The sequence below is a fragment of the Leucopleurus acutus genome (assembly GCF_964270905.1).
Source record: "Leucopleurus acutus genome assembly, chromosome: 17".
NCBI classification, from domain to species: domain Eukaryota; kingdom Metazoa; phylum Chordata; class Mammalia; order Artiodactyla; family Delphinidae; genus Leucopleurus; species Leucopleurus acutus.
Window position 1 is genome coordinate 38,814,004 of NC_139159.1, and position 25,560 is coordinate 38,839,563.

General features: G+C 36.0%; 1 protein-coding gene across 1 annotated transcript in view; it reads left to right on the forward strand.

Annotated features, from left to right (window-relative positions):
• SLC26A7 (solute carrier family 26 member 7) overlaps positions 1 to 25,560 on the forward strand; it is a gene marked incomplete at both ends in the record, with an annotated part of 180,380 nt that overhangs the window by 107,187 nt on the left and 47,633 nt on the right. The window contains 6 exons of the mRNA XM_082858393.1: positions 2,384 to 2,536; positions 5,747 to 5,829; positions 8,503 to 8,650; positions 10,671 to 10,784; positions 19,018 to 19,095; positions 20,282 to 20,377. Of these exons, the coding sequence (XP_082714519.1) occupies positions 2,384 to 2,536; positions 5,747 to 5,829; positions 8,503 to 8,650; positions 10,671 to 10,784; positions 19,018 to 19,095; positions 20,282 to 20,377 (672 nt within the window). The remainder of the gene's footprint in view (positions 1 to 2,383; positions 2,537 to 5,746; positions 5,830 to 8,502; positions 8,651 to 10,670; positions 10,785 to 19,017; positions 19,096 to 20,281; positions 20,378 to 25,560) is intronic.

The following is a 25,560-nucleotide window of genomic DNA, read 5'->3' on the forward strand; positions in this document are numbered from 1 at the left end:
AATATATGTATATGTTGGATAGGCATTTTCATTCTTTGAAATATCTCAAAATGCATTTGTTTATATATACTGATATTTTTCATTTTATGTCAAGTTATATTAAATGGCCAGTTTAAAGAATTACTAATATTATAGTCTCAAACTGAGCTAAACTCCTATTTTATAAAACAGATTGGTCAGTTCTAATGAAATAGTTTACTTATTTATCTATACACATATAAACTATGATTGCTTCTCTGAGATCTGGGAAATGAATGCTGATCTTCAATAGGAATTTTTATCTACTGAAGTGTAGCGTGTGATAACATACCCAAATGACTTGATTTATACTAGAAATGAGAAATGTCAATGTGTGTTTAGGAGGCCTAGACCTATATTAAATGAGCATGTGTAAATGTGTGCATGTGTGTGTGTTTGCACATGCCTGTCCCTGTCCCTATTTCTATCTCCAAATGCCACCCATCTCCTAGAAGCCATCTTTAGCTGTGATTTCTCCGTGTGGGTCCACATGATAGTCATTAGTATAACTCCTCATCAGCCTATTTTTCTATTGTTCTTCGTGCTGGTTGTAACAAGCCTCTGCCCATCCCCATCTTCTTCTGGAGCATCTTGTGAGACGTAATTTGCTCTACAAATTGTAGTTTAATTCAGACAGACAATAAAAACCCTGGGGGAGAGTTTCTCATTCCTTTCATTCTGGGGTGGCCATTTTTATTACTGCAAACACATGTTCTCGAAATACACATTACAGCAAATTTGGTATGGCTTGCGAGTTTTTCACATTTCTCTGATTTCTTATACAGGCACTGTCATGGCATACTTTTAATACCATGGATAAAACAGAAGGAATAAGCCTCTAAATGTTTTGAAACGTTTGGATGCTTGTTTTATTCTTGGCAAATCATCTGAATGATAGTTTCAATTTTATCTTTGGATCATAATAAATCATCAGAAAGCTGTGTATTTAGACCAAATTTTCTTGACATCCCTCTGACTCCATCCGCTATAGAATATATTTCTTTGAGTAGCATTTTGGATTTTTGTCCTGGGCTTTGAGTAAGGGGTAACTATGAGAAATGGAACCTGCTTCTTCACTTGCTGTAGGAGTTCTGGGAACAGTTATTATCCACAGCTTAGGCAGAGAGGAAAAATATTGTCTGCATCTCAGATAACCATGATATTGTAGTACCTGATTTTCTTTCCAAGTAGTGTGGAATACTAGAATGCTGTGAAAAGGGTAACAAGTAAAGCTATCTGACCCCCAATTATTCCTTAGTGTATTTGATTACACAACCAACTTTTTCTAACTGTGTGGACAAAGGAGATTCTGGATTCTACATTACCCCGATCCCGTTCACCCAACAAGGCTCCATGTTAACTGAGTATATTTTCTTTGTTTGTTTGAAACAGTTACAGTGTTAATGATAATATTCAATATATAGAATCCATGTTAGATAGCCTGATGTACCTCATTTACACCAGGTGTGTTCCTGATCCCTGGATCAGATGGGTTCAATGAGGAAACCTACTGAGCAGAATTTTAGGAGATGCTGAGGAACATAGTCTATATAAATTCTTTTGATATGTTGTCTACATAGTATTTTAATCCAATATTTTTAGTTGTGGTCAAATTATCTTTGAGATACTACAAAGAGAGGGCAAAGAACACCAACAAGTTGGGCTACTATAAGAATTGTCTGTATGCTAAAGTAAAAACTAGTTTTTATCACTTGAAACTAGACTTAATAAATCAGCTGTGGATGAATAGAAATGAGTTTATAAAAATCAGATTTAACATATTCGAAGAAAAGGAGGAGTTGAGACATTTTGAAGGTAAGCATTTAAGGCCTATGTGAAACCTTAAAATTATACAAGTCATACATCTTTGTAAGAGAAAATTTGGAAGATACAGATTAACACAAATATCTTCTTACACAGAGCTATTAGCTTCCAGATATATCCATTGATATTTAAAGTATGTGTGTATTTTGATTCTGAGGTTTGAAGAAGAGTGGTGGGGTTCAAGGGAGCCTATAGTCCCCTCACTTGCTCTTAATCATGAATCTGCATGTAGCTAATGAGTTTTAGCATCTCTGCCTATAAGTGTCTGGGGAGGAGCTGGAAGTGTAGTAGTGTCCTTATGTAGGAAGGAACAAACACTGAGTTTGGTGGAAGAATCAAGGGCAAAGCAATTTTCTACATGCAAATGAATTATAGCTTGCTCTATATCAGCACTGACTACCCTTCTATGCCCCACCTTTCACTTCCCACCCCTTCAGCTACTTTTGCAAAACATCACTGAGTTCATTTGGGGGCCAGATTTTAGTTTTGATATATTGTGGGTGATCCTGAATTTTGTTTGTATTTTTCCTCATTACTGTAGATCTATGCATATGTCTTTGAAAACATCAAGTCTGTGCGACTGGAAGCACTGCTCTTATCCTTGCTGAGCATTGTGGTGCTTGTTCTGGTTAAAGAGCTGAATGAACAATTTAAAAGGAAAATTAAAATTGTTCTTCCTATTGACTTAGTCTTGGTAAGTATGAATCAACATTTAGCATTCTGCCCTGCAATGTTTGCAGTTGCTGTGGGTAACCTGCAGAGGCTCACATTATTGTCTAAAGTAAGCCACAGCTAATCCTGTCTCTCATTAAAGCAGGGCTAATTTGCGTGGCTATACATTAATGTAAAGACAGGAAATATGTTGAGTCAATAATTTTAAAAAGGAGGTACACGCGTTTTCAATTTTCACAGATGCCTGTAAATTTTTTAGGTAAATAAAACATGTAGCTTAAGATTTTAAATAAGGAGACATTTCTAAGGATGAGACCCAAAATATCTCTGGCATGATTCTCCTAAAGCAACAAGAAGTGATACTACATACTATTGATATGTTATTTGTATGGTATGATGCATAGAAATATTATCAACTGACGAATGTCCATTAATGATTGATAAATTTATTGACACTGTTTTTATTGACCCAATTTTGTTTTATTAAAGGATACTCATGATTTTCACTAGCCAGGGCTGATTCTCTAAGATTTTTTTTGTTGTTGTTGTACTTGGCAAAGCAACAAATCGTACTTTGCTCCTAAGACTTATGGCATTAAAAACTACATTTTGAAATTTTAAGTGCCTCTAATGGGAACTCTTAACTAAACAAAGCATTACATTGAAATGTTAAGCCAACCACAGTCTACTAACTTACTTATTATTAATTGGCTTTAGTTTTTTAATGGTCTTTGGGTTATATACATGTATTTGACAAGTGGTGTCTAAATAATTTCACCTATTGAAATATCCCTTCATACTGTTGAAATGGTATAGTATAAGGCTAGCACATTGGCAACTGTCTCTGAGGGATATGACTTTTTTTCTGCATAACTAAGATGGATGGCTTCTCTCCATAATTAGGCCTTGTATAATTTGTAGAGATACATATAACATATGTAATCTATATAATGTGTGTGTGCTTGTATATGTGTGTGTATTTCAAATAAGCCAGACAAATGGAGGGTACTATGGTTATTAGTAGTTTTCATGGAGACAACTGTGAAACATATTTTATTCCAAAGTCCTATAGGTATTAAGGAATGCTTATTATATCCTGGGAAGCTTGATTATATGCTTCATGAAACCAGAAATTGAAAATAACCTTGGGGAAGAAGACTCTTAACTCTTTTTATTCAATACTGAATAAAACACTGAATAAGACAGTTGTTCATTCAATACAAAAATTGTAAGAATTATCCTTACAAAAAATAAAAGGTACTCCTTATATAGTGTTGCCCCTAATATGTATAAGACCTAAGGCAAAAATAATAATGCAGGCCCAAATACTTGAGTTATAGATGAAAATGTTAAATAAAATAGGTTCTATTTTCCTATCTTGACTAAAATACCTTAGTGATTACCTTGAAAGTCAGGTTAAAATAGAGAATTCTCCTAATCCTTTGGGTTCTGCTAGAATGTGGCAGCAAGGGGAAAGCCAGTCCCTTGGCCTGCCTCTTCTCTTCCTACTTCAGCTCTATCCCGTATACAGTGGGATTCATAAGTATAAATGTGGATACCCTTGCCCCACAACTGTCCCTTGGCCTTTCCTTGGGCTACACTGGAAGGATAGACCTGGGGAAGGTATTCTGGAAGTAGACTTGGAGCCATTTAGGCAGGAAATTATAGATTCCTGACGATTCAGGGTGTGGTCTAGAAAGAGGAGTCCAGGTTTGAGTTGGGTACCTCCCTTTACCCCTACAAAACTCCCATTTTATGGGGAGAGCTACAGTAGGAGGATGACCAGATTAGAACCCTCTAAAGCACTGTCTGAAAGACCAAGTTAGTGACTTAGATTACTTAATTTTTGTGTATTAAACACCATGTATTCTTCCATTTTCAATAAGGATCCAGCATCTTGTGGCTATGGTGTATTTTCTTTTACAGCTCACAATATTTTCTGACTTGATATAAATATTTCATGAAAATTATTAGCAATTAAAATTTATTAATTGGCTTAGAAATTTTTGAATACATTAATACTTCTGATTCCAACCTAATAGCCTGAACTTTTAACTACTACTGTATTCTGTAGAAAATACAATTATAGCACAATATTTATAAAGTTTAAAGTATAACCTGTAGAGTTTTGCTACCTTTAAAAAATATCCTCAAGGTTCTTTTGCTTTTTAAGTCTATTCGATGTTTTAAAAACTTCTATAAATTCAGTTAAGTATCATCACAGAGAACAGAAACACACAGGAAAAATCCCTACAAAATAATATTATTAGGCATTGTTAGATGTTCCTTATTTTGCTAGTGTGATTTTGTTATATCTTTTTTCTGACCATGTATATGGTAAATTCGTACTTTAAATAGGTAATTAGTGTGTCTCTTTTAAGCAAAAAAGTGTAGTATATAAATAGTTATACCAAACTGATATGATAACCATGTGAAATTTACAGCACCTATTAAATTATCAGAAGAATGAAAAAAGAATGTGAAAATGGATGGAAAACATTAAGTGGCATGGCTGGTAAAAACAAATGCTGAACAGAATTCTGAATATACATTTTAAAAGTGACCATGGATATTTGCAAACACTTGGTTTCACTTATTATATGTCATTATATCATATAACAGAGGGTCAGGCACCTGAGACTCCAGGGAGGTAATTTCAAAAGTATCAAGTTTGACACATTATTAACTAGGATATTTTACTTCAAGAAATAGCAAAACTCAAAATTCAAAATTATTCAAGGAGACTGTAAATCATAATTGATTACTAACCTACATTAGGAATATTGATGCAACATCTTAAACTCTTAGGTGGTTGCTGTAATGGAGGGAAAACGTTCTGTGTTATAAAGCATCCCTTCATATTATAAGAGACAAGTATTTAGGTTGGATTGTGGTATCTGTACATACACAAGCATGCACGCATGCACACACACACTCCTATAGTCTGTGTTCTGCTCCTCTTCAGAATCAGACACAATTGGGAAGGATATAAGAAAAGTTGTATTATTATAATGCCATTTAATTTTTGAGACTGCAAATTAAGTGCTGTCAAATCCCAGAGGGATTTTTTGATTTTTAAAATTCTTCTTAGTGTTTAAAAATCTGTGCCACTGCTATATTACTCGAGAAAATCATGGGGCACATGAACAATGTTTACTTTTAAAAATAGTTTTAAGATGTTTGAGAAGCCAGGAATAATTTTCTTTTTCTTTTTTCAAATGGAACCACACAGATTATTGCTGCATCATTTACTTGTTATTGTACCAATATGGAAAACACATATGGATTAGAAGTAGTTGGTCATATTCCAAAAGGGTAATGTAATCTTTTTTTTTTCTTTCTTTCTTTTTCTTTCTTTCCTTCCTTCTTTCTTTCTTTCTTTCTTTCTTTCTTTCTTTCTTTCTTTCTTTCTTTCTTTCTTTCTTTCTTTCTTTCTTTCTTTCTTTCTTTCCTTCTTTCTTTCCTTCTTTCTTTCTTCTTTTTTTTCTTTCTTTCTTTCATTTGTTTTTTGATGGAGGAAGCAACTGGAGGTAGGTGGGTATGAATTTCATTTCTTTCAAAGGCTCTCTATGGGACAAAATTCCAATTAATTTCTATTTTACAATGATAGAAACAAACAGTTCACAATAAAGAAAAAATAACTTCTTAGACTGCTTATCAATTACTTAGGAAGTTGATAACTTTTATACAGCATCGCTTCAGGTAAAAGATTTGGAAATTACATGAATATTATTTGAAAAAGAAAACAAGACTTTGAATTTCCAAATTAGAGTCATGCTCTAGGATATAGTCTTCCCTATTCCACTCACATATTCCTATGACTATTTTTATTTCACTTAAAACATAGTAAAAATACACAAGCATCATCTGAAATAGCAAACCTATAGGCATGAGTGGTGTACAATCGTGAAAGAGAGGGTGGAAGTGGAGACGAGGGCATGTTTCCCACCTGTCTTAAAGCCTTCCTCAGGACACTAAGAGGAAGATTAACAAGAAGAAGAAGTGTTCACCCTAAAAAGACAAAATGTTGTTCCAAATACAGCCTGAAAGAAAATAAAGTCATCTTAGGGGAGAAAGGGGATGTCTCTTTTAATGGGCTGTACTATACACAAATATTTATAAATTTGGGACAAAGTTAGAGTCGCTGAGTCCTCTATATTTTTATTTTCCAGTACCAAAGTTTGGCTTCTAACTACATTAAAATGGAGGGACAGTAGAAAAATTCTCATAGATTAAAAAGATAATTTAAAAAAATCCTGTCTTTAGCCTTTATGTTAAAGATATAGGCTAATAGTGATTATTGGAATCAACTTGTGTTTTCTAAAGGGTTCTCTACTTTTCACCTTCAAATTTAGTTTATTGTTTTTTTCTCTAGCTTAGTTTATCATTATTAATAATTAGGCAAGCTCAATTTTTTATGAAACAAAAGTTCTTATAGTTTGAAATGGTAGCACTTTTATGTATCATATATCTTAGGGCTTGTAATGGTACAAATCAATTTGACTTGAGGATAAATTTGAGGGAGTGGGTAAAAAAAAAATATGCCTCTCCTCCATCCAGTCTAATTCTTCTTTATTTTGAGTAACCTTTCCAGACCCAGCTTCTTAAAGAATCATAGGAAAAACATGGCATTAATAAGAAATGGAGCTGAGGTTGAATTCATTTTGTGATTTAGATACATTTCTCAAAATGTTTTCTCCTCTATACATTGCATTAGTGGTACTTGGTCTGGAGATTGTGGGGAGAATTAAATAAAACTGCTAATATGAAAGTGCTGAGCATTCAATTCACATGCTCAGTATTAAATCAGCATGAATTAATTTACCTTTTTCTTCTACTTTTGCCCCAGAGGGTTTTTTTTTAAAGAGGGGAAGTAAGTGTCACAAAGCATCATCAGGGATAAATAAACAATAACACTGGGCTCAAGTGGTTTTCCAAAAGACAATGACTGTGTATTAGTTGGAAGAAATATTTTAAACAGTTATTTAAAACTGAGAAACAGCTAACTGTGGTCCTGTCTTTTGCAACAGAGTGTAACTGGACACTTTATAGATATTTTTCTTGACATGTGATACATAGAGTCAAAAAACAAAATTCAACTGAGTACATTTAGAGGTCTTATTGACTTTGTTCAACAATTCCTTAATTGAGCAGCAACCCATCTAGCAAATCGAAAGGAGCCCTGAAGAGCTGTACAAAATGAAAGGCTTTTATAGTCAGAAGGGGAAGGGCAGGAAAAGGAAGTTTCTAGCAAAGAGTGGATTGTTTCAGGCAAGGTCACTTTCCTATGTGGGACAGAGGGCAAATTACCTCGCTAGTGCTGACCAGGTAATTCTAGATTGACTGGCTAAGGTTACATTCCTGGGAAAGGCTGAAACTGCAGTTAAATTAGGTAGTTTGCTTAAATTCTTAGTTTGCTTAAATGGGGCTTAGCACAAGTGACTCCATTGTGGGCCTGTTGTCTCTTTTTTAACAATAGTTAAGTGTACTGTGAAAGAATCATGTTAAAAAATATAATTAAGATTATAAACTCAATGGAAAATTTAAGGATTAGCTCAAGAATCATAGCTCACAGTAAACTAATGTTTGCATACAGCACTGCAGTATTCAAGGCAGGAAATGCAGTTTCTAATGCCAGCCAAATAAAGGTTTAGGAAGATTCAATGAAAGAATGCTCCAGATTTGCTTTTGTTCTGATACAGGAAATTTTTGTTGAGTCAAATTTTCTGTGCTATAACCTGAATTCTCTGGGAGTGAATGCCAGTTAGACGCATGGAGCTGTCCTTGTGGTGTTCTTTGTGATTTTGCTTTTCTGCTAAATAATGTTGAAAACAAAAGGCTTCTAAGGGTAAGATTGCTTGTTTTTCTCAGGGATATTTCATGTATTCTATGTAAACTTCAGAGTCATTGCCATAGTTGAATTCACTGCAAGTTGTTACAGAAATAACTTGAAAATTGATGAGTTCAATATGGTCTTTCTTTCAACAGAATTCCTCCACCTAGAGCTCCCCCAATGAACATCCTCTCTGCAGTAATCACTGAAGCTTTTGGAGTGGCACTTGTAGGCTATGTGGCCTCACTGGCTCTTGCTCAAGGATCTGCCAAAAAATTCAAATATTCAGTTGATGACAACCAGGTGGAGTACACCCCAACCCCTCTCCACACCTCTCCATAGCTATTGTATCACTGTACGGTGTACTCCCAGATCCTGAAAATGTTGAACTTATGAAAAATACAACTTTCCTAAGTGTATAACACAAATGGGTAGAAGAAAACAAAAGAAAATATCTAAGTAATTCATAGAAAGGTGAAAATCTGACTTTTGTGGATTGGTTATGGTACACTCTGTTTTTTAGAGAGGGGCATCTTGATGATTTGGTTTTAGGAGAGAATCTAAATATATTTATCATTGCATGCTGACTTAAAAATTTTGGATTTCAAAATACAAAGAACACTAATATTACTGTTCTTAGTAAAAAACTAAAGGTTGCAAGGGTCTATTCTTAGAATACCAAAGGATGAAGATTTTATTGAGCATGTTTCTGAATCTACCTCTGCTAGTGTCTTGTCTCAAGCCCTGTGGCCCTACATTTCTGCACAGGCCTGCAGAGATAGCTATGGAATAGTGGTTAGAATGCCAAAGTACCTATATCTAAATCTCACTCTGAAATTGTTTCTGTGCCCCAGTTTTGTCATCTGTAAAAAAGCAGATTTATTCATTCAACAGATGTGTATTGAACCCTACTATTTACCAGGTACTGGCCTAGGAACAAGGGATACAATGGTACATAATGCAGACCATGTCTTTCCTCATCTCAAAACCTCCCAGTGGCTTCCCATAGTACTCAGATTAAAAGCCTATTACCAAGGCTTACAAGGCCATACTTGACCTTGTCACCATCCCTTTTCCTCTATGATCTCATATTTCTTTTATAGTTCTAGCCACACTTACTGCCTTGTTTTTCTTTGAGTTCACTAGTCATGTTTCTAGCTCAGGACATTTGTACTTGCTGTCCCCGTTTCCAGGAATTTTGTACCCTCAGGTAGCTGCATGCCTCCTTTATTCAAATGTTCCCTTCTCAGGGAGTCCTTCCTTGGTAAGCTAAAATCCTAAATTCCAAAATTTTCCACTCCCTTCTCTGCTTTACTTTCCATATTCATCTTGTTTATTGTCAGCATTCCCTCATTAGAACTCCAGTCTGTGAGGGCAGGGATTTTTGTCTGTATTATTTACTGGCAACAGCAGAAGCAGGAAAACATTAGGAGGCTTTTGCAATAATCCAAATGACACTTGATGACTTGGACCAGGATGTAGCAGTGAAGGAGATGAGAAAGGGACAAATTCTGCATTGGATGTGGACACCATCTGGGAAAAGGGGTAGTCAAGACTATCTCTAAAGCTTTTGGCCCAAGCAACTGGAGCTTGAGACAGGGAAGGATGTGGGAGAACCAGGGTGGGAATATATAGAGCATAGCCTGATTAGGTAAGTTTGAGATACCTGTTAACCATCCAAATGAAAATGCTGAGTGGCTATGTCAGTCTGAAATTCAGAAGAGTGGTCTAGCCTGGAGATATAAATTTGGGGGCTGTCAACGTGTATTTGGGTAGCTAAGATTAGGAGGGAAGTGGTCCAATATCTGTGATTGGTTAGATGAGAAGGAACCACAAAGGAGACTGAGAAGTGGTGGCCAGGGAGGTAGGAGAAAACCAGGAGGGTGAGAGGTCCTAGAGGGAGCCTTTAAGGAGGAGGAAGTGAGCGACTGTGTCAAATGCTAATTTTAGGCCAGGTAGGGTAGGAATTAACCATTGGATTTAGCACTGTGGAAGTCATTGGTGGAGTGGTGAGAACAAAACCTTGATTCTAATGTCCTGAAAGAGGAGAAATTGGCAACCGATACAATAAATACCGTGTACTTCCCTATAAGGTTGTTATTGTTATAAGGATTAAACAATGAAGTGCTTAGAACAGTTTCTGGCTCATTGTAAGCACTCAATAAATGTGAGCTATTCTTAAAATAATGGTTAAATTACGACCAGTGGAGAGAACATAAATAGAATACAGAATAAGTTTCATTCCATGACAAGTTTTACCTGCGGTCTCTAAAAGTTGATTGTGATTAGGAAATGATATATTCTCCTATTATCATTCCTGTAGGAACTTTTGGCCCATGGCCTCAGCAATGTGATTCCTTCATTTTTCTTCTGCATACCAAGTGCTGCTGCCATGGGAAGGACCGCTGTCCTATATAGCACGGGAGCAAAGACACAGGTAACTTTATTTTCAGCAGGGACAAAAGAACTGATGGGCCTTTACTCTCCTTGGAGAGTGGGAAGAATGAGATTCTCTCTAAAATCCTGAGAATATTTTTACGTCTTCAATTTCTTAAAACTAGTACCAAGGAATTCTATCTCTTCTCTTTCTTAGGAAAGATCCTTAAGAAGCTGAATGATTCAGGAGCAGACAAAAAAATCCTGTATTAATGGCAGCTTTATTGTTGTCAATCTTTGAACAAATGCTCCCCCTAGTGGTGTCTCTGATTGTACTTTTTGCTAATCTAACCAGTCAATTTGAAATTTTAAAATTTTTGTTCACTTCCTTTAAATAAAATGAAAACAACTGTATGAAAAATCAGTCCTTGACAATGACATTCCTGTCTATAGAGATGTACATGTATGTAAATGAATAATACGATGTCTGTGCACATTTCGGTTTAAAGAAACAATTATGTATTCTTAGGAACTCAAATCAATTTGACATTTGAGAACCTTTTATATACTAGTTATTATGCTTGGTACTGATAAGATGTCGATGGTAGTAATAAAGATGTTTCTGTGATGATGATGATGGTGGTGGTGTTGGTGGAAGCATATATCTAGTTATATGCATGTCATACATTTTATATAAATGAACTCATTTAATCTTTTAGGTACCTCTATGAAGGAGATGTAATTATTATGCTAGGATTCCACATGAGAAAGTTGAGGAAAAGAGGGTTAAACTAACTTGTCCAAGTCACAGAGCTTGTAAGTGGCAGAGCTGGGATTTGAACCCAGATAGATCTACTCCAAATCTTGCATTCTTAACTACTGTTCTATACAAGAAAATTCATGTATATGTTAATTTAATAAATTAACATTAACAGCTAACCATTATAAAACAATTCACACTTATTTTAAATTGGAGTTGAATGAGAATTTATAAAACATTTTATGTGATAATTTAAACATTTATTAGGAGTTTACCTTATATTAAGTCCTTTTCAGGGGTTGTAGAAGAGTAAATTTGAAAAGGATATGGTTCTTGACATTGGGGGCAAGTGGCCAGAGGAAGACGGGTAAATGAACATTAAAATATTGCATAAAATTAACGAATAAAATTTGATGAACGTACCATGGAGCAGAGGGGAAGCAGCAACAAATTCTGAATCTATGATAATTTAACATATTATTGCCACAACTCATCATCAAAGATGTGTAATTCTCATTCAACATTGTTTTATATGACAATTTGATTTTTACAAAGTTCGTGATTTAAAGCATAAGTTCATCATGTGTATTGGCATAAACATTTTTGCAAACTCTCACATACTTGTAACCTAAATTTGAATGTTTAATACATAGTGTACTCAAGTATCATTCCTAACTCTGGAGACTCTTCTATCTATAAAATTCTAGGATTCTATAGTGGTTTCCACCTAGTTTCTTACAAGGATGAGTGTGTTAGATTTCCTCTCATCATTTCTGCATGGTATTCTATTCATCAGACTTCAGAAGAAACAAAAGGTACCTAACAAAGCACTAGTTCAGGGAAACAAAGCTTGGCAGCACAGTATTTTCATGCTGATCTGCTTGTTGAGACTGTCGCTAATCTGCTCAACAATTCCCATTAAATTGCACAGAGAAGGAATCTGATTTACTGTGCATACCCAAATCGAGGATGCTTTCCCATGGTAGTCATTTTGGCATTAAAACTATTAAGTTTACATGGAGATAACTGACATGATTTGAAGAAGGCACTGGGTAAGCCAAGTCTTAAAAGTTTTGTTCTAAATAGGCTGTGAAACCAGTTTTCTATGTGACAATACTTCACAAAGCAATCCCTTAAATAGCTCTGTCTCTCCTAGGTACTAGACTTATACCCAGTAAGTTAATCTAGAAGAATTAAAACCCTTCCACTTTTAGGCTAATAATAGCCAATCAAAGTAGCAGTGGGAACCACCTTGCATTTGTCAATTATTTCACCAACTGACTCTTTCTTGTTCAGGAACACTATTAGTATTTCTGTAGAAAGATATCTTTTAAAATACAAATATGATCTTGTTACTTCCTCCTAGAGCCCATAAAAGGTTTTACATAGGTCTTAGAATTCAGACCTTTATGTTACCAAAACTGAGTGCTTCCCCCTACAACCTCATCTTGGACTCTTCTCCACCTCAGTCTCAGCTCACCAGTCACAGCTCCTCCTTCCTCGTGGGCTCCAGTGTCTGTTCCTTTTGCCTCTGTGGCTGCCTCCTCTAAGTTAACTCCTCCCATCCTTCAGATCTCACTGACAGTTTTGGGTCAACTGTGTTCTTTTCTTCAGAGACTTTAGCTCTGTTGGACATTAAGTGTTCATCAGTGTGATTATATGATTGATGTCTGCCTTCTGCTCTTGACTTCAGCTCCTAGACAGCCCATGTCTGCTTTGGTTCACCATATCCTCAGTGTCCAGCCCAAGACTTAACACATAGTAGGTGTTCAATAACTATGTGTGGAAAGAATTAATGAAAAATGACGGGGCTTCCCTGGTGGCGCAGTGGTTGAGTCCACCTGCCGATGCAGGGGACACGGGTTCGTGACCCGGTCTGGGAAGATCCCACATGCCACGGAGTGGCTGGGCCCGTGAGCCATGGCCGCTGAGCCTGCGCGTCCGGAGCCTATGTTCCACAACGGGAGAGGCCACAGCAGTGAGAGGCCTGCGTACCACACAAAAAAAAAAAAAAAAAAAAAAAGAATTAATGAAAAATGAAAGTATCTGATAATTATAAAACTAGTCAATTTTGCTGATACTTTTACCAAGTCCAAGCTTGCTCTGCTCACCGCACGACAGGCCAATAAATTGGGAGACGAGGTGTTGAGGCAAGGAATAGCGACTTTATTCAGAAAGATTGGCGTCTGAGAAGATGGCAGACTAATGGAAATATTCAATTTCTCAGATCTTCCTCTTGGTCTGGAATTTGACCAGTATTTGGGAGACATTTCATGACCAAATTTTGTCCCACAGCACTGGGAGGCTCATCCCAGATCTGGCGAAAATTCTTGTTGATATGCCACTCTAGGTGCTAATTTCTGGATTAGGCCCTGTTGATAATTAAAGATTCTCTGAATCCTCTGTCTTTCTAGTCTATTGTGATCCAAGAAATGTTTTCCCTTATTGCTTCTTCCCATACTTAGAATCATACTATTACAATTATTATATGAGTCATAAATGTGATCTATTTCCACAGGATGTTTAGCCATCATCAATTTTGTTGGAGGCTTGATTACACACTGTAAGAGACAGCAGTCTTATAAAATAGACAGGATATAAGTAATGCAGGTAGTAACATTGACAAAGTCATAGTGCAGCAGGAAGACACAAAGCATAAACAATTTGGAAACAAAGAATAAGCAAAAGCAATGCTTAGTATAACTGGTTGTAATCCAGTTACAATAAACCATCAAGTCCACAGGAGAGCCAGCTGGAGAAGCCAAATTCAGGCAGGATCAGGTAGAGAGAAAAAGATAAATGTTTCATCTTTGTTTACAAGGGTATACTTCATCAACTTGTTGTAGGTCATAACATAAGAGAAAAGGTTTTTCTGGAAAACAAAGGTTAAGGCTAGTATATTTCCCAAAGTCATATAGTTATAAATCATATTCATCAGTTCATTCAGTCCCATGTAATTAATTCCTGTTGATCTGGATGAAGTAATCAGTTCATCCAGATTTGTCATTTGTTACTCAGTCTAGTGGTATTATCTAAAGGCTATCAGAAACATATTTGTTAAAAAAAGTTCCTTTTTATGAGCCTTCTTGAAGATGTAGCAGTTTTGCAAATCATCACCTAAGCTGCCTATGAATGACAAAAGTCTTAAAATGGCAAGGATAAAGATGTGATTAGAATTCTTCTTGGCAAAGAAGCTTATCCAAGTTGTTGTGACATACAGCATTTTAAGATAACAACTAAAAGTATAGTATTATACCAGAACATATGCAAATTTCAGAAACTTTGTGTAAATTTTAGAAAATCTATTTTAATAACATTTATTCATACCATATAATCTGAGGAGGCTTATTGCTCATTTGACAATGCTTTCCATGTAATTTAGCATACCAACCAATTCTAGTCAGTTTAATATATATATATGTATATATATATATATATAAAATATTTATTTTCCTCTGAGGTACCTTAGGGTCACAGTTCCCTAGCCCCCCAAAAAGGAAGAAAATCCCAGTGAACGCTTTGCTGCAGGCAAAACCAATGCAGTAGGGAAGTATACCCTGGTGTTGTCACACACAAGTCCTGTTATCAAATCAGTCTCTCGGGGTCACAGTTCCTCGGCCACAAAAAAGGAAGATTCTGAACCAATACCCCATCAGTCCAAAAGGGAAGAACCCCCAACCAATGCCCCATCGAAGATAAAGCTGAATGAATGACCAAGGCTAGTTCAAAAGGGAAAATCCCAATCAACGCTCCACCACAGGTGAAACGTATGCAATAAGGAAGACTCTCTGGGGCCCTCTGAAGCATCCCAAAGCTAGCTGAAGTCAAAAGAACTTTAATTAGAATTTGATAGGAAATTCATCCAAAATATCAAAAAGTTTTTTCTTAAAAAGCATTTGGTCAGATAGAATATTTAAGAACAAAAACAGCTCAATTAAGGGCAAGATAGTTCGCACAATATGTTATCAAAAGCAGCATTCTAAGTAAACTTGTTCTCTTAGCAGAGAGGAGCCAAGTCTGGTCCTGCACAGGTCTACTTTTAATAACAAAATCCATTTACCCAATTAAGTTTAATATAATCTCAGTCTGACCATGCATAAAACTCCTTTTTACTCAAAACATATGTCCCACTTTCCTATTATATAGTGAAAGATTTTATTTTTAGTAGCTTTAATTACATATTTAAATTAGAGTCCCCAACTCTTAAAAACCTTAATTTTTAGTGAAAACCAAGTGGCAAGTAATAGTTACCAAAATCTGGAGACACTATTTTAGATAATTTTCAGAACATAATTATTCCTATAGCATTTACCTGAAAGCTCTTATCTCATTTACATTTAAAGTTTCATCCTATCAAGTTATTTTCCTTGCAACAGATGTAATAAGGTCTTATTTCATTCCTAGGTACAATAAAGTATTATGCCTAATATTAATGACTCTAAAGACATGTCTATATTAATTAGATCAACAAGCTTAAGCCACCTTCAATACCAGATATCAGTTTAATGTTGAATATTTCCTAGATCACATGAGCCCAAAATTCCTTCTGGCCAGTTTTATATTCCTGAGTATTTATATAAGTGCTTAATTTTTTTTAAAGAGCAAAACTAAACAGACAAATCACACAAAGAAACATACACACACTCACAAAAGAGAAAAAAACAAAAAAGGAAGAGAGCAACCAAACCAATAAACAAACTCAGAAATGAAAAAAAACACTAAAAACTAAATTAAGATAAACATAAAACCAAAAATAAGTCAAACACAGAAATTAAACCCCAAGTCCAGAGTTGTCCCCAATGTCCACAGTCTCAATTTTGGGAACACTTGTTGTCTATTCAGGAATGCCACAGATGCAGGGTTACCAAGCCAATTGTGGGGATGTAATCTGCTACTCCTGAGGCTGCACAGAGAGATTTCCCTTTCTCTTCTTTTGTCGCGCAGCTCCTGCAGTTCAGCTTTGGTTTTGGCCCTGCCTCTGCATGTAGGCTGCCCTCAGGTGTCTCTTCCCCACCCAGACAAGACAAGGTTAAAACAGAGGCTGATTAGGGCTCTCTTGCTCACTCAGGCCGAGGAGAGGGAGGGGTACGCTAGTCACAATTGTGATCTGGGGAATGCCTGCGGTGGCAGAGGCCGGTGTAAAGTAGCAACAGCCTGAGGTGTGCTATGTGTTCTCCCAGGGAAGTTGGCCCTGGATCATGGTGCCCTGGCAGTGGTGTGCTGACAGGCTCCCAGGAAGGTGTGGGTAGTGACCTGCACTTGCACACAGGACTCTTGGTGGCAGCGGCGGCAACAGTAGCAGTCCGTGCCTGCCTTTGGGTCTGAGATGATAGCCGCGGCTTGCGCCCATCTCTCGAGCTCACTTAGGTGGTGCTCTGACGTCTGTGGGCACACAGAGCAGGAAGACCCTCTCCTTGCGCACCCCAAAACAATGGTCTCTTGCCTCTCCAGCAGGTCCAGACTTTTTCCCAGACTCGCTCCTGGCTAGCTGTGGTGTACTAGCCCCTTTCAGGCTATCTTCACGCAGCCAACACCAATCCTCTCCCTGGGGTCTGGCCTGCAAAGCCCAAGCCTCAGCCCCAGCCCCCTCCCACTGGTTGGCACCGATCCTCTGTGTGGGAATCTCTCCACTTTGCCCTCCACACCCTGTTGTGCTCTCCTCTGACACCCTGAAGCTCCCCCTCCCCGGCCAGTGAAGGGGCTTCCTAGTGTGTGGAAACTTTTCCTGCTTCACAGCTTCCTCCCAGAGGTGCAGGTCCCATCCTGGTTCCTTTGTCTCTCTTTTTTTTTTTTCTTTTGCCATACCCAGGTAAGTGAGGATATTCTCTCCTTTTTGGAAGTTTGAGGACTTCTGCCAGCGTTCAGTAGGTGTTCTATAGGAGTTGTTCCACATGTAGATGTATTTTTGATGTATTTGTGGGGAGGAAGGTGATCTCCACATCTTAATCCTCCACCATCTTTGAAAGTCCTCCTCATGCCATTGTCTTTTGATATGAAGTGCACCTTAGCGGTTGGTGTCTTTTTCTTTCCACATAAACATGGATATACTGAGTCACACGGGTATCTGAATGAATCCTTTAATCTGCCTTCTGACAACTAGCTCTCTCCAGTCTAGTGGAGTTACAGGCATAATATTTTGTTATTTAAAAATTATTATCATGTAAAATCACCAGTTACTCCTAAATAATCAGTCTAGTGACAGTTTTGTGTACTATAACTTCTTTTATGGACAATCTTTAGTTCTCTAATGACTTATTTCCCACAGAAGGACTTTTCCCCCTTTATATGCTGGGGAGTGATGTAGATGAGCTCCACTAAATATGGAAGGAGCTTGTATCAAGCTTCTTTCATTTAGTTTAATGGTTTTGAGTTTCATCCATGCTGTTGCATGTATCAATAGTCTGTTCTTTTTTATTGTTGAGTAGTATTCTATTGTATGGATGTCCCAAAACTTATCTATTCACCAATTGGTGGACAATTCAGTTATTTACAGTTTTTGGTATTTATGAATAAAACTGCTATAAATATTTACATGTAAGTATTTTCATAGGTGTATGTTTTCCTTTCTCTTAGGTATTTCTGGGTCATACATAACTCCATAAGAAGCTGCCAAACTGGTTTTGAAGTGGCTGTACCATATTGAATTACCACTAGTAGTGTCTGAGAACTCTAGTTGCTCTGAGTCCTTGCCAGCCCTTGCTATTGATTATTTGTTTATATATTTATTTTTAGCCACTCTAATAGGCTTTATTTCCTTTGATTTTTCCATAAAGATATTTTAGGTATTGTTTTGGTCCTGTGAAAGCCCTCTTTCCTCTTGTTAGGCTGATAGTTTGGCTAAATGTTTCTATTAAGACATGAGCATTTGCTTATGTGAAATTTGTTCTCCATTAAGTGGAGCATAGCTAGGAGTGAGCTGTTTTGAATTACCTTTTGTCAGCAAGTTGAGTTGGTTAGAACACAATACTAATGACTTTTCAGGATTAATAAAATTAAGTCTGTTTCACTGCAGAGACTGCTTCCTTAATCCCATATAACTGCTTCATATTAACAAAGGACTCCAACGAAGAGAGTAAAGGCTTCTGTGGAAATTTGTCATCAGCACAGAAAAACCCTAAGCTGCATATTCAGTTATTACCCAAACAACTAGGAAACAACTAGGAGAAGGGGGGCCAGGCTGAACAACTATAGGCTAAAGGACTTTTAGCTGAAATGTCATTTTCACTATTAAACAAACAAACAAACAAAAAGCCATGCTGTGATGTGTGATAAAAGTTGATGGTGTCCTATTTCTTTGTTTAGAATTGCTTTTTTTGTCATTGCTGACTTAATTTGATTGCACCAGTTTGTCAGCTGTCACATTTGGGTTCCTTCAGCTACAAAATATAGATGACAGTCTATTTAATTTAACAATCATGTGCCAACATTTTGTTTCTTCTTATCAAGAAGAACAAAGAATTATCTTTTTCCCCCTATAACTTTGGAATAATAAGAAAGTTCAAGCTTTCTTTTTTGTCTGTCTTGTATTTTACAGGTGGCTTGTCTAATATCTTGCATTTTCATCCTGATAGTCATCTATGCAATAGGACCCTTGCTTTACTGGCTGCCCATGGTAAGTAGTGCTTTTTATTATTTACTTTTTAACTTTACTTTTAATGAGAATCATTGTATTTTAAAAATTTCTTTGAAGAACAACCTCAATGATCCTAAATCTGAAACCTTATGTGACATAAGTAATGGCTGAATGGAGGAAAGGTAGAAAGAGTCCACATTTGATGGGGAAGGTATGGGAGGGTACTATGGCTGTTTTCTAATTCTTAGGCTTTTGTATAAAAATGACATTGTGGAATTAGATTTATTCTGTATTCATTTGGAAGGTAGAACTAGGCAATCTCTATTATAAGAAGTACATGACATTCTTTTATTCTTTTTTTTTTTTTTGGCTGTGCCATGTGGCATGCTGGACCTTAGTTTACTGACCAGGGATTGAACCTGCACCCCCTGCAGTGGAAGCACAGAGTCTTAACCACTGGACCACCAGGGAAGTCTGTTATAAGAAGTAGACTTTGGAAGAATTTTATAAAATTTGTACTCTTAGAAAATACATACTGGGCAAGAGAGTAGGCAACAAAATGCATCTTGCCACCCTTGATGCATGGTTATAAAAAGTGACTCAGAGTATTAGTACACATATCTACCTTGCTTTTCAGAAGCCTGGGGCACTAAAGTGATGTGAGTAAGATCCTGGTCTTCAGAGATCCAGAGACGGTGTCAGTCCTTTCTTGTTCTAATTCTTCTTTCATGTAATAAGAATAAATCACTTTCATGAGAGGATCTCCCAATAAACAAGTTCACTTTTCAAGAGAGTTATAAATATATTCAGGTGAAACCAGAAAATTGATACTCAAGACAATTATAAAGAAATACATTATATAAATATTTAATTTTTTCAACAAACAGATTTCAAACAAATGGCAGTGAATAATTATTATAAAGTTAAGAGGACATTCAGCCTTATAACATTCACCCTTATAATTCACTACTTTTCTTTTCCTTTCTTCCTTTTTTCTAGAATGCCATAACATGTACCCTGTGATTTTCTAGAATTGCTATTATATTCCTAAAGTACAATAATAGGTTAGTTCTAAACAAAATGAATATTACTTCATTCTTCTAAATGGTTATTTCTTTCCTTTAGTAAGTACTTCAAAGACAAAGACATAAAAATACAATGATTCTTTTAAATTTAGATTAAAATCTTTATCTTGCATCTTCATCAACTTATTTCTTATTTGTAGTGTGTTCTTGCAAGTATTATTGTCGTGGGACTGAAGGGAATGCTAATACAGTTTCGGGATTTAAAAAAATATTGGAATGTGGATAAAATTGATTGGGTAAGTAGAAATTTGATCTAAAATTACTATCTTTGGCTTAAACACATGTTACAAAATAAGCTTTAATAGTTCCATTTGCAAAAAATAGTTTTAACCATTTGAGACTTACATTTTACAAGCTATCTTTTTTCAAACTCAATAAAAATATTAAAATGTAAAATATCTTTATAAGAAACAGAAATGGAATTCTGTCAAATTTTGATTGATGTGTTTAAGAACTTTTAAAGAAATGCTAGCTAACTTGAGTGGTTTGGGGATTCCCAGTTTCCATTATGAATTGATTCTGGAAATGAAGTTCATCAAAGAATAGCTAGTAGAAATATGACTATTTATAACATATATGAAAAGCCAGCATTAATTGCTAAGAAATGTATGCTGCATTAATATAGGGTAAACATATTAATAGTGACCATATTCATTCTAAATACAAAGAGTCTCATGAATTGTTTTTTAAATGGGTTACATTGAGAGGAGCATTATGTTAATAGGATATTGCTAGGAACAGATTAAATTATATTGAACAATGATAAAATATGAATTTTACTAACATAAATGTTTAATATACTTGTTCTAGAGAAATGTATCTATGCAAGAACATCCAAAATTCTCTCCCTCTCCTATATGGGTGAATTATTTCATGAGTAGCCTCTGTTTAGCTTTGTTATGGCATTCACCATATTGAAATGCAATTATTTATATATTCTCCCTCCTTCAGGGCCTTTGATCTGAGACACTTTGGGGGATTACTTATGCTGGCACGTACTTTAATAATACTCCTCTTAAAAAGAGTCATGTACCACAATGTTCATTGCATCACTATTTACAATAGCCAGGACATGGAAGCAACCTAAATGTCCATTAACAGATGAATGGATAAAGAAGATGTGACACATATATACAATGGAATATTACTCATCCATAAAAAGAAATGAAGTTGAGTTATTTGTAGTGAGGTGGATGGACCTAGAGTCTGTCATACAGAGTGAAGTAAGTCAGAAAGAGAAAAACAAACACTGTATGATAACACATATATATGGAATATAAAAAAAAAAAAGAAGAAAAGGTTTTGATGAACCTAGGGACAGGACAGGAATAAAGATGCAGACATAGAGAATGGACTTGAGGACACGGGGAGGGGGAAGCATAAGCTGGAATGAAGTGAGAGAGTAACATTGACATATATACACTACCAAATGTAAAATAGATAGTTAGTGGGAAGCAGCTGCATAACACAGAGAGATCATCTCTGTGCTTTGTGACCACCTAGAGGGGTGGGATAGGGAGGGTGGGAGGGAGGCGCAAGAGGGAGGGGATATGGGGAGATATATGTATACATATAGCTGATTCACTTTGTTATACAGCAGAAACTAACACAACATTGTAAAGCAATTATACTCCAATAAAGATGTTAAAAAAAAGATAATATTCCTCTTAAGTCTCAATATTACTGAGCTTCTACCAAGGTACAATAGTGGGTGCCATGTGGAATTCAGAGATGGATAAAGAAATACTTAACTTCTTTAGACACTAATATTTGTGCAGGATGCAGGCACAGAAACAGTAACTATTATATGATGCAAGATACAATATGACCTGGAAGCAAAAGAAGAAACTTAGTACTGGAGAAAAATAGAGGCTGGAACATTTAATTTGTACTGGGTTAATACAGAAGACTTAGAGCAGAGCTGAAATATGAACTGAGACTTGAAGGAACAGTATTTTGTAGGCAGTCCAAGAGACCAAAATTAACTAGGCTTTTGGAGGATAATGACTTTTTTAAGGTGATATATGTGAGGTGGCACATGGAAACAGAAAAATGAGAAGATATAAACTTATTTAACAAGCTACTGAAAACCCCATGATAAAGGTATTTCTAAGGAACTCATTAATCACGTAAGGGGGAGCACATTACCATAATGGAAGGGGAGAGGTGTCAGGGAAGGCTTTTTCCAAGAAATGATGGATAGAACATATAGCATGAAGGTGAGAGTAGTAACAGATGGGGTTGGAAAAGTTAAGAAAGGGTTGGACTGAGAGAGCTGCTTACATCCTGCAAAGATTAGACTTCATCATGAAGGCAGTGAGGCATCACTGAAAGGAGAAATAGGAATAAGATTTATGTATTAGAAAGGTCATATGAGTAATTTGAGGAAGATGGATCGATCTGATGAAATATGCAACAATTGGAAGCACTTCTTTAATAATTCAGGCAAATAAATGAGGAAGACCTGGACCACAACTAACACTTGAGATTCAAGAGGAAGGAATAGAGTTGAAAAATACTAAAGCGGTTTCATTAGTTATCCCTCATCACCAATTCATCACATGAAGTGCATCAGTCTGGAGTGGTTCCTAAGTTTTCAGTTAGGAACATCACTGGAGGAAAATGATGTCACTCATTGAATTATAGAACATGGAAGCTTATTTAAATGCATTTGGTGGTTACCTTTAGTCTTTAAAAAAATACAGTTTCGCATTCCTGAGTTATTTCTTTCAGTTCCTCTAGTTGTATTTTGTATGTTATCACAAAGCAGTTTTCCAAGAAGGGCTCATGTGTTTTATATTCCCAGAACTACTTCATGGTGAAAACATGTTTTCTTTTTATACTAGAAGGAAGTTTTTGGCTGAGTCTAAAATGCTTTCCCCCAGGCTTTTTAAGCTTGAATTATCTTCAGACATTGAGGGATAAGGCAGAGAAATCACAGGTCAACATAATATTTTACTATTTAATGTGAGCTTATTTTTCTAAATGGATGCTCAGTGAGTTTCTTTCTTGCTCATAAAGTTTGGTAATATTGTCAGAATATTTCTTGTGGTTGAACAGTTAGTATCAAATTTCTAAGAGAGTGACATATCCTTGTGATCTCAGAATCAAGAATTACATACAAAATTTTTCTTCTAATATGTCTTTGAATATTTTTTCAAATATATATGTCCTGTTCTCTTAATGAGTTATGTATTTTTAATTTACTTTGTTTCTTAAAATCTGTACATTTTCCCGTGATTATTTTGGGGTGTGCATGTGTGTGTGTGTGTGTATGTGTGTGTGTGTGTGTGTGTGTGTGTGTGTGTGCATATGGTTTCTCTGGACTATTCACTGTATCTCTGATTATGTATTTCTTATTGTGATTATCCTATTCAGTAAATTTTAAATATGGCTTTTATCTCCGTAATATTTTTGTTTCCATCCAATTTCTTTCCCAGTTTTTCTTCTTTGACTCTTCATATCTATTTTTGAGGGAGTTTTCCTGAGATTTTATTGCCTAAACTTATCCTCTGTCTCTATTTTGTTACTTTATTTCTTTTTCCCATTTTTATAAATATCTTCCTTGATTATTCCTTTATGATTATGATGCATCTTTAGTGGACATAGCTATTTGCTGAAAAATAATGTGGGGAGGGCAGAAGGTAGGAAGTGGAGCATCTCACGACTCTGATTTAACTATGTCATCTGAAGATTTGTCCCTAGTTGAAATAAAACCTCACAAATCACAGGCTCTCTGATGATCCTTTACTAGTTGTCTCCTCTACCTTCTTCACCTTGTTTCATCTCTGTCAGTCTCCTTTGGTTAGGAAGCTAGGTTGTAAGTGATACAAATGGCATTTTATCTTACTGCTCTTCTTTATATAGTATCAAATAGATACCATACGGGTACCTTTCCTTCTTCTCTGGTGGTCCACTATTGCCCCTAGAACTTAAAGCTCTTATCAGAAGATTATTGTATGGAATTTTTAAAATTGTGACATTCATGGAGAAATCTATAATTGATTAAACTTTGAGGATAAATTTATTGGCTTCCAATGTCCTTGATATCTTATAAATTTTGCAACTCTACATTGTATTTTATAGTTAGGAGTTGTGACTATGTTCTTGTTTCATCAAAGCTGGATTTTCCTCTGTATATATTCATTTTTATATTGCTTTGGGTGGAGTTTAATAGAGGGGAGTAAAGTAAAAATGATTTTAATACACTATCTAAATCTGATATCCAACTCTATACTTAGAAAGGTTATTCTGGCAGCAGTATGGCAAATGGTTTACAATGCTGATAACAAAAGCAGATAGTTAAGTAGGAGGTTGTTAGAACAGTTTAAGGGAACAGTAGCAAAGTATGAACTAGGACATTATCAGTGAATTGAGAAGAGGGTATAATTTGAGATATTTTTTATTAATAATTGATAGGACTTGGAAATGATTGGACAAGTAGATGAAAAAGGAGAAATAGTAAAATATTATTCCAAGGTTTCTGATTGTAGTGTCTTGAAGAATATTAGTGTTATAACTGAAAGAGGACAGTAGAAGATGACTTGGGGGATGAAGTTAATGAGTTTGCATTTGGACACACTGAGTTTGAAGGTATTTGGTAGGCTGTTTGAAACTGCTTTAATGGCTCATAATTTGTAATCTCCTACATAGAGGTAACAGGTGAAAACCTGGAGTAAGTAGGGAGTATGGTTTGGGAAGAAAATAATGTTGAGAAAGGTGACACGGATACAGCAGGTACATGATAATTAAATGTGATGTTGGGTTTAGCTTGACAATGGCCTCCTGTGGTTGAAGTGGACAGGTATCTCTAGTTGTTAAGGAATTCAACAGTGAGAGGCCATGGGTTATTGGAATATGATCTGGGCAAAGCATTTGTAGTGATAATATTGCACAGACTTTTGTGGATATATGCTAGATCACCCAGTAGACAGAATCTGTCCAGATAACTCAATAGTTAGAATATACCTAAATATGAAGCAAAGTTACCAAAAATGTATGTATGTGTGACGCAATTTGAAGGTTGAAAGTTTAAGAAAACATGTAAGTAGTCATCACAGATGAATGGAGAAAGAAAATGTGGCACATATATACAATGGACTATTACTCAGCCATAAAAAGAAACGAAATTGAGTTTTTTATAATGAGGTGGATGGACCTAGAGTTTGTCATACAGAGTGAAGTAAGTCAGAAAGAGAAAAATAAATACCGCATGCTAACGCATATATATGGAATCAAAAAAAAAAAAAAGGTTCTGAAGAACCAGGAGCAGGATAGGAATAAAGACGCAGAGGTAGAGAATGGGCTTTAGGACACGGGGTGGGGGGAAAGGTAAGCTGGGACGAAGTGAGAGAGTGCCATGGACATATATACACTACCAAATGTAGAATAGGTAGCTAGTGGGAAGCAGCCGCATAGC